At 37.3% G+C, this 10,588-nt stretch overlaps 1 protein-coding gene across 1 annotated transcript; it reads right to left on the bottom strand.

Moving 5' to 3' along the window:
* Positions 1-433: 433 nt before the first annotated feature.
* LOC137949550 (root phototropism protein 3-like) lies at positions 434-3,826 on the bottom strand. The gene is made up of 2 exons (XM_068795616.1): positions 3,152-3,826; positions 434-967 (listed from the first exon to the last, which is right to left on the bottom strand). Exons 1-2 carry the CDS (start codon positions 3,824-3,826, stop codon positions 434-436), a joined length of 1,209 nt encoding a protein of 402 aa, XP_068651717.1.
* Positions 3,827-10,588: the final 6,762 nt, after the last annotated feature.

Genomic DNA, 10,588 nt, shown 5'->3' with positions numbered 1-10,588 from the left:
TTGGTCACAATCGAGCACATTGACTACCATCTTTTATTCATTCAGGTACTACCGCCCTTCATGTGACTCCTGGCTCTAGTTGGATTTTAGATTCAAGTGCTTACTCTTGGCTCTACTTTGGTAGTAAATATGTCTTTTCTTCTTTTGGGTTCCTGTACCTGTAGGTATTGTTTCTTAGTCATGGGGAGTTTATCCTACTGGTTTCTAGTCATGGGGAGTTTATCCTATTATTGTTTCTAGTCATGGGGAGTAGGCTCATAAGATGAGATACAACTATGATGGTTCTATCAGTTGATACAAGGTTCATCTAATTACTGCTATGCAATTGTTCGTCTGTAAATACTTGAGGCTCAACCTAAAAACAATTACAAGAATGATAATCAAAGATAAACAAGATCTGAAGGCACGACAGTTAAAGAAAATAAAAAGATTTTCAAGACAGTGATTGTCTCCGTTTGGGAGGAGTTTTGTACTGCACCAGCCTTGTCTTCATCTCCATAGGCGTTCGACGCCCCATAACCACGTCCCTTTCTCTGTTGACATCATCCATGTTCTTCTCGCTAGCGCTGCTTGGACGGAGTACAGACGTGCCCAGCTTTCGCCACCCGAAGACACCCTTCTTTTTGTCAGTCAGCTTCTCCATCTGGACCTGCATGGCGTTGCACAGTCCTTGGAGCCTCGTCACATCCTCGCGCAGTTTCCTTATCTCCGTTTGATGTGCCGACACCTCGCGCTTTGACAGGCATCGGACGGCAGGCTCAAGACTCGTGTTCGGGCTTCGAGACCCACTGAAGGAGCCGCTCCAGTGATTGATCTTGTCGTTCTCGGAGAAGAGCACTTGGATTACAGCCCGAACCGGAAGGCGTTCGTTCTGTGCAGCATGCAGGGATGCCTCTGGAGACAGCTTCCGGCTGTCTATCAGTCGACACAGAACCTTCCTTTCTTGCTTCGTTGTATCGGGATGGGCCTGAAAATTGAAGTTGGGACGTGGATGTCAGGGAATTTTACCAAAATACCACTTTTAAACAACTTATTTATGAAAATAACGAAGACCATAAATTATTTACAAAACTACCGAACTTTGACCGGTCCACTGTATATGTGGACAGTCAAAGGCGACACGTAAGCTTTGACTGCTTACGTGTCGCCCCGTCATCAAAGCGAAAACTCAGAGTCTGCCACATCATCATTATGGACACATCATCTGCCACGTAACTTACCATGTCATTTTTATTGTGTTTCTTTTTGCCATGTCATCAATGGCCACGTAAACATGTGCCACGTCAGCCTCGCATATGTTTTTAATTCTCTTCCACGATTTTCTCCTCGCCTCTCGTCTCGGCTGCTCTCCTCTCGTCGCTCGCCTTCTGCCGCCTCCCCTGCTGCCGCTCATCTCCCCTGTTGCCGCTCGCCTCCCCTGTTGCCGCCGCTCGCCTGCGGCCGCTGCTCTGCCTCGGCCTCGTCCCCGCTGCCGCCGCTCACCTCCCCTGTTGCCGCTCGCCTCCCCTGTTGCCGCCGCTCGCCTGCGGCCGCTGCTCTGCCTCGGCATGCCTAGGCCTCGACCTCGCCCCTGTTGCCGCCACTCGGCCTCGCCCTCCGCTCAACCACTCTCTCTTCGTATCGCTCGTTCTTTTTCTCCGTTCCCCTCTGTTCATCCTCTCGCCGCTGACGTTCTTGCTCTCTGTTCCCCTCCCCTTTGTTCGTCCTCTCGCCGGCCCTTCTCTCGAAACAGGGTGATTTTTTAAGGTTTTTGTTAATCGAATAGAATTATTGTATTTAATTATAATATTAATTTGAATTTAGGTGTTTAATTACTGTATTGATTTTTATGTGATTTACTGTTTAATTTCTGATTTTATGTTAATAAAAATTTTGCCAAATTAAAATTATTGTAAAGTTTTGTAAGATTTTTAATTAAATAATATATTTTTTAATAATTTATTATTTTGTAAATAAGGTGATAAAAAGTATACAAATAAATTATATTTTTAAACACTAAAACAACTTTTTTGTATATTTTTTTAATTTATAAATATTTTAAATGGATAATATATGGGTAAGATTTAAGAGTAAATTTTTTTCTATTTATAAATATTTTAAATAGATAATATATGGGTAAGACTTAAAAATAAAATAAAAATTATTTATAAATATTTTAAATCTATAGTAAATGGGTAAGAGTTAGATTATTTTTATTTATAAATATTTAAAATTTTTAAATATTATTTTATTAATAAGGTGATAAAAATATACAAATAAATTATATTTTTAAACTCTAAAATAGTTTTTTTGTATATTTTTTTAAAATTTTAAATATTTTAAATCGATAATATATGGGTAAGACTTAAGAGTAAGATTTTTTAAATTTATAAATATTTAAAATTTGAAAATATTATTATTTCGTAAATAAGGTGATAAAAATATACAAATAAATTGTATTTTTAAACTCTAAAATATTTTTTTTTGTATTTTTTTATTTATAAATATTTTAAATCTAATTTATTTACTTATTTTATTTTATTTTGTAAAATATGGAGAAATAAAAAGTGTAACGATAATTTTTTTAATTAATAAATATTTTAATTGATATTAAATGGTGTTAAATAAGTAAGAGTTAATTTTTTAATTATTTATTAAATTTTTTTAAATAATTTTTTATTTTAGATATAAGCTAATAAAAAGTGTATGTGATTTTTTATTTTTTTAAATTTATTCAAAATTTTATCATATAATGATGTGGCAAATGACGTGTCAATAATAATGATGTGGCAGTCTATGTGTTCATCTACAACATCACTCTGATGATGGAGCGACACGTAAGCAGTCAAAGCTTACGTGTCACCTTTGACTGTCCACATATACAGTGGACCGGTCAAAGTTCGGTAATTTTATAAATAATTTGTGGTCTTCGTTATTTTCATAAATAAGTTGTTTAAAAATGGTATTTTGGTAAAATTCCCTTCTACATCGAACGGCATCTGGGAAATTGAAATCTTAACTAATTCGTCCCTTTTTTCCCACTCGCGATGAAGAAGAAGCACTCTCTATCTTTTCTCATCAGCAATTCGGAACTGTTCGGCGATGAATAATGCCGGTATGGCCAAGTGGTCTACCAGTAGGCGAAGTAAAATCTTTCAAAGTTAGTAGGTACCTTGAGATAAGTATCGACGGCGCGGTACAAACCGTCGTCGGTTGCGCGAGCATGGATTGGAAGAGCATCAGCCAGTGCGAGGAAGCTCGTCAAGGTGAGATTAGCATCGAGGGCAGCTTCTGCTAGGTAGCAATCTACGAGCTTCGCTACCTTCACCACCGCCGCTCCGCTCTTGATGGCTTCATTCAATCCCATGAACCGTTTCACCAGTCGGAGGACTAGCTCCACGTCCAGGAGCGTCCCACAGGTGTGGCTGAAGGCCGGGATCATCAAATCCTTGAGAGACGCCTCGTCCAGCTGCCAGGAGATCCGCTTCTCCAGCTCCGCCGGGTAAGCCGGCTCCGTTACGACCAAATTCGCCGTCCGGAGAAGCCGAAGGAGTAAGTTGCAGGGGATGGAATCCTTCTCGGGCGGCAGTATTCCGATAAGTGTTTCCACGAAGAACTTTTTCTTCATCCAGGAGGCGGTGACGCTTTCTGGGGCGGCTTCGTGGGAATGGTCTTTTTGGTACTTGAGTTTCTCAACGCAGGAGAGGTCGGGGAGCCACTTGGAGGCGTAGTTGGCAATGATGGAGCCGACGAGGACCGGACGGACACCCTTGGCCTTGATACTCGAAAGGGTTTTGAGGAAGTACTCGATATCGAGGATGCACGAGTCGTCGAACCAGCATTCCATGGCCAAATTCTGTGATACCTGCTTCCCGGCGGTGGACTCCGGCAACGCGGTCTTTTCTTCTGGGCGTTTTGGGACGGGAGGCCTCATCATGCCTGACCACTCTAAGCTGTAAAATGCAGGTGAGAATTGTAGAGCGGCTGCTCTCTCTCTCTCTCTCTCTCTCGGCGGTGGCACTTCTTGTCTCTAGCTTGTGTTTACAGACTTACGGATCAGGAGCAGAAGGGAGAAGATGTGGCAAGGTGGAGCATCAGAAATGCATGGTCCCCCACGCGCCATTACCCATGAACCCAATTCGAGAGCTACAGCCACTGGGTAGTTTCTTTGTGGTGGAAAATAACAGTAGAGTATAACTCAGACAGGTCGTCTCTGATCAAGAAACTCCAGTCCATGGGTGTCTTGCTGCATTTTTACTCGATAAATTTACCAAGAACGACTAGGGGGGAGGTAGGGAAGAAGAAGGGGAGAGGCAGCTGTGGTGGTTCAACAAAGAAGATGAGACGATACCGTGATAAACGCCTCTTTAAATGAATTATTCCTTCTCTCTCTGGCACTGGGCGAACGTATCCAAAATCTCATTAAAGCTCCGAAGATGGAAAACGACATGTAAAGATGGAGCATATAGTTGCTGCTCTCTTTGGCAGTCTAAAAACATCGCCATGGTGGGGAAATCCTTGTTAGTCTCGTTATTCTTTGAGAGTGTCTTTACACAAGTGCATTTAAAATGTTCTACCAATTTGGCTGACGCATATCAGAAGATATTAGAGTCTGTGGACATTAGGGAAATTGTTTTCATGAATTAATTTATGAAAAGCATGTCTCAGCTTGTCAATGTGGGCTGAGAGGAACTTCTCACATCACACTAGAGATAGATCCATAGTCTGGAGACTCGTCGAGTTGACTCAAAATAAATTTGGCCATTATTATTCTAGAAAATAGTTAGTGAAAATGAGATAATGATCAAATTCTTATTTTCTTTTCTTTTCTTTTCTTTTCCAAGGGTTCCAAACAGACCCCAAATGTCTGATCCACCTAGTTTTTCATGTCTTGTAGCTGAAGTTGGAATTAGGAGGTAAGATTTCACTCACTTATGTACTTCCTCTATGGGACTCGACCCACATCCTTCGCCAAAGAAGAGTTCAAGTTGTCGGCACCCCGGCATAGACATCTTAGTATCTTAGAAGCACCTAACTAAAGTCGATGCAATATAGGAAGTTGAAGATACCTTTAGTCAGCAGTTTTTAGATTTTTAAAACCTTGAAAACAAGGTTCTCTAAAGCAGGTGTAGGTTGATGATTTTAGTCCTTCACATTTGTTTTATGTCATTAGTAAGTTTTTGTGGGTAGAGGTTTATTTGAGTTTTCTTTAGAGAAATACTATTTTTGTAAGGGGTGGGGGGGAGGAGCAATAGAGTCAATTAGACTTGTGGAAAGAGGGAGACAAAGTGGCTCTTAAGTTGTAGGTGTAAATTTATCTTTTTTTCATTATTTATTTGGAAGATTGAATAAAGAACCCTAATTGCTTGTTAAGAAAAGCATGATGTATTTATTTGAGTTAATCAATTTAATTTCTCTTACATTATTCATCAGGATCTTAAGGGCACTCTTGTCATTACTATTGAATTTTATGATATAAATACACTCAAGTGAGGAGCTCACCCTAAGAACATAAGGGGAAGCTCCTCAACTTGCTCTCTATTTGGCACCTCATTCTCTTGTCTTCTCTCTAAATCTCATCACCTTGTTAGCTCCCTTCTTCTCTTCTCGTTTCTTCTCTCTTCTTCATCCTCCTCTCAACTAAATACCTTAAGATTATGAAACCCTAAAATATAACAAGGTATTAGGATTCCAGGTTTTCAATTTGAAGCTACTCAGATTTTTCATACAATTTTAGAAGAATTCAACACACACCATGTGAAGGAAGGAAGCCGACTTTGTAATTCAGCCAATCTATTGAACAAGTTTGAGTTTTTTTTTTTTATAAATCTCATAAAGCAAATAAGTATTCATAAATTTTGTGTTTTAGGATCTCTCCTTGAGTTCCTAAAGCCTCTATTTGAGTTTCTCAACTTTTGCATATGTCTGAAATTCATTTCCTCCATAAGAGTCTCCTATGAACTCGTTTATTTGAATTCCCATTAAGTTTCATTGATCAAACCAGGCCAGATTTGAGTTATTTCAAGGCCATGGAGTTTTTGAAAACTCTTCTTAGAGTGATTCATCCTATGCCTACAAGAATTTAGAGTTATTGTATGTCATATGAAATTGAAACCTAAGGGTTTGATGTGATTCAGCCCATTATGAATTCTACTTCTAGTGCATGTAAGAGTTTTCTTTCTTTGTCTAATTGATTGAATCAGGTCCTTAAAATATTTTTAAGCATCAATTTTAAGTGTTCTAGATTTTAATATCATGCACTCATGTGCTGCCATGAAGAATTCAAATTATGTCCTAATCTGCCTTATTTAACTCTTACATGCTAAAGTTTATTGATAAGGCCTTGTTCTTAGAATTTGTTTATGCTTGCTTCTTTTATAATTGAAAGTGTCTCCATAGTCTTTTTTTCTAGTATTCAATTGAGTTCTTCTTAATTTCTGAAATTCTGATTTTTTAATTCTTCCCATGAATTGGGAAAAACTTATTTCTTAAGAATTACTAAAATTCCTTTAAAAGGTTTCAAATTGTTTGCCCTGGTCTCAATCAGTCAAGAGGTTTCTTATAACTTGTGATTCAGATGAACATCTCACAAAATCACCTCTTTCATTCAATGAGGAGGATTCTAGCTGTGAGACATGGCTTAAAGAAGATGCCTTGGTGATTAATTGGTAAATATATGGGATACGTGTCTCAAACTTTATTCTAGTACTGACAGCCTGCAAAGGCTATATGATGTTTTCAAGTTATTATATACAATAGCAAGGCTTCAAAAAATCTCAACAAGTATTTAGCCCATTTTAGAGGATTCATACAAGAGTGAAAGTTTGCCTTGCCTTATTCCACTGAATTTGGTGCTCAAGAAAGACAAAGAGAAGAATTAGTTGGACCTATTTGCCTTGCTAATCTATAACCATACCTAGATGTTGCCAAAACCCAAATTTTAAGCTCATCTGTAAAGCCATCGTTTGATGACATATGTGTTATAATGCTTAGAATTTCAAAGGTGGGGGTCTGACTTTTCATGGTTAATCAAGGTGGGGGTCTGACTTTTCAAGGTAGAGGCCAAGACAAAATTTTTGGCAAAGTTAGAGGTAGAGGTAGAAATTTTGGTGAGTCTTCAAGGGATTTTTCAAACCCTGTAGACTCTTCTTCTCCTTGGATTTGTTTTATTGTGGGTTGAACAATCACTTGGTTAAGAGATGTTGGAAACTGCATGGTAAACATGCAGTTATGAATCGGGTGAGTGGTATGTCAAAAAATAAAGGAGCCAACCCCTTCCCACCAGCACATTCCAAACCTTTTACATAGGAAAATTTGAAATTCTTCAGAAAATCAAGAGTATGTTGGATTCTTCTTCTAGTACCTCTCCTACCACTATTACCACTACCTAGTACAGGTATGTCCTTTTCATTTTTATATGCCAAACCCTTCTTGAATTATTGACTTGGGTGCCTCATAACATCTTGCTAGGAAATTAGACAATTTATCTTTTTTGTTCTCATGTTGTGTTGATGGGTTTGTATCTATTTTTTATGACTCACAAACCAATGTTCAAGGGATTGTCGCTAAAAAGGCAATGTTCATGAAATATCATGTCCCTCAATTATATTAGCCATATGTTCCGTTGACTTTGTGTTCTTATTAACCGCATGCCTTGAAGTGTTCTTGATCATAAGATCTCTTTCTCATCTCTTATACCAACACAAAGCCCCTTTCGCATTTTATCTCAAATTTTTGGGTGTATTTATTTTGTTCTAACATTTTCTAAGAAAAAATAAACTTAACCCTAAAACCTTGAAGTATACATGTTGGGGAATAAAAAAATCAAGAAAGTCTATGAGTGCTATAGTCCATCATTGCATAAGACGTTTGTTTCTCATAATGTGAACTTTTTTGAAGAATAGTCATTCTATTTTAAGGCTCCTCCACCTCCAGGGTTTGCGCAAAGTCTACTGGAATGCCGCAACCAGTTTGAGTCATTAGACCAACATGTTTCCCAACTGCCAGAGCAACCACCACATCTTCCATCCTCACACGAACCAACCATTCACCTACTCCATATGTTGATTCTGAGATTAGTGAATCTGATACTCCTCCTATTGTTTTTGTCCTCTTTTTGCTACTCGTCAAATAGCTATTCGAAAAGAGCTTCGATCATGTGTACCTTCCAAGGTCTTCACCTCCCATCCAATGTCTAATTTTATTTTTATTCACCGGCTCTCCTTAGAGTGTTGCACATTTCTTGTTGCCTTGTCTTCTTCGTTTATTCCAAAGGATAATGTTGATGCTTTGAAACATTAAGGTTGGAGAGTTGCCATGGAGGAAATGATGACAATCATATATCATAATCACACATGGGACTTCAATTCTTTACCCAATGGAAAGAAGTGTGTGGGTTGTAGATGGACTTTTACAACCAAGCATAAATCTAATGGCTTGATTGCTCGGTTAAAAGCTCGATTGATTGTTAAGAGCTTTACTCCACCTATTGGATCAATTATGAGGAGACTTTTTCACCAGTTGCCAAACTCAACTCTTTAAGACTTTTCATCTCAGTTGTTTCAAATTCAAATTGGTCTATTCATCAATTTGATGTCAATCGTTTTTAAATAGTGGCATTCTTGAAGAAGTTATATGCTCAAACCACCTGGTTTTGTGGTTGAGGGGGAAAATGTATGCAAGCTTAATAAATCAATTTATGGCCTTAAGCAATCTCCTTGAGCATAGTTTGACAAATTTAGCAAAGTTGTTTGTGGGTTTGGTTTTAAAAGATGTGAGATATACTATTTTATTTTTGTTAAACATAATTGTTAGTGGTGTTATTCTTATGGTTGTATATGTGGATGATATTATTCTCACTAAGAGTGATCAAAAGGGTAGTTGCTAGATTAAAGAGGGGCTAGGTAAAGCTTTTCGAACTAAAAAACTTGATTTAATCAAATATTTTATGGATATTAAAGTGTTACAATGTCATGATAGTATAATTTTTTTCTCAAAGAAATTATGTCTTAAATTTATTTGAATAAATAGGAACGTTTAGCTGTAGAACACTTAACATTTCCATGGATCCAAATGTGAGGTTATGTGCGACATCGAGTAATGAGGTAGATGTTGATAAGTTTCATAGGTTGGTTGGAAAACTAATCTATTTAACATTTAAAAGACCAGACGTTTCCTTTATCGCAAGTGCCATTTGTCAGTTCATCCACAAACCCCAACTCTTTCACTAGAAAACATTAAAAAGGATATTGAAATATTTGAAGAAAAATCCAAGTCAAAAGATGTTGTATAAGAATCACGGTCATTTTAGTATTGAAGGTTTTGTAGATGTGATTGGGCAATCACCAAGTGATAGGGAATCCACATGTGACTATTGTGCAACTATTGGAGGTAATTTAGTTACTTGGCACAACAAGAAGCAAAATGTTATAGCTAGATCTAGTACGGAAGCATAAAATAGAGTTATAACACATACAATGAGTGAAATGCTTTGGTTGAGGTCTTTACCCAAAAAATTTGGTCTTTCAACAAAAACCTTTATGTAACTTTATTGTAACAATCAAACAGTCATTCACATCGCTATAAATCTAGTATTCTATGAGAGAATAAATCACATTGAAACTGACTATCATTTTATTAAAGCAAAACTTAGAGCTGGAATTATTTGTATGCACTACATTCCATCAAAGGGTCAATTGATAGATATTTTACCAAATCAGTTCCAGTTGGTCTAGCAATCATGCTCCAAGCTTGGTGTGTTTGATGTATTTGCTCCACCAACTTGATGAGGAGTGTTAAGAAATATGATGTTTTTATTTTTGTCACTTTGATTTCTCTTTCATTGTTCTTAAGGAGCTTAAAGGGACTGTAGTAATTATTATTGAATTTTATGATATAAATTCGCTCAAGAGAGTAGGTCACCCTAAGTTAAACCTAAGGAGGAGCTCCTCAAAATGCTATATACTCTACCACATCATTATCATCTTTTCTCACAATATCACTACCTCTGTAGCTCTCTTCTTCTTCTTCTTCTTCTCCACTAAGCACCTTAAGATTATGAAACCCTAGAAACTAATGTAGCAAGCCAACTAAGTTTTTCAACTTTGTAATGTTTTTAGAAGTTGGGAGATGTGTGCCTTCTTGAATTGGCATCCATATTCACACACTCCTCAATTCGATTCTTCTATTTCAATCTTTTTTTTTTCTCTTTAGTTATTTGAGCTATTATCAATTCAAGGGGACAAAAAATGTGGTGCTTTCAAACAATTATGATCACAATATGATACACTTTGTATGAATTTATTCTATTTTTATGTAAATACATACAAATATTTTCATGAATTCATCTCATTAGTTGTTGATTATTGTGAGGTGGATGTGGATTGACACTTAGTTCTCAAGCCTAATGCTCAAAATTTTGTCTGGGTGAATAATAATGAAAATTTGGGCAGTATATTTAGACCTTTATATATTATATAGTCACATATGGGGGGTACTAAGCATATAAACTGTCACTTTACTATACAATGTTGTATGAGTATAGCACATTGGACAGGTGACCACTTGATTGGGTAATTGGACCTTCAGACTATAATCTCAACCACCTTCT

The sequence above is a fragment of the Aristolochia californica genome, unplaced genomic scaffold (assembly GCF_029961685.1).
Source record: "Aristolochia californica isolate CCGP_79_NKW_82.1479 unplaced genomic scaffold, dmAriCali1.0.hap1 SCAF_14, whole genome shotgun sequence".
Classification (NCBI taxonomy): domain Eukaryota; kingdom Viridiplantae; phylum Streptophyta; class Magnoliopsida; order Piperales; family Aristolochiaceae; genus Aristolochia; species Aristolochia californica.
The sequence above is the reverse complement of the archived record's forward strand: the minus strand, read 5'-3'. Positions and strand labels throughout refer to the sequence as shown.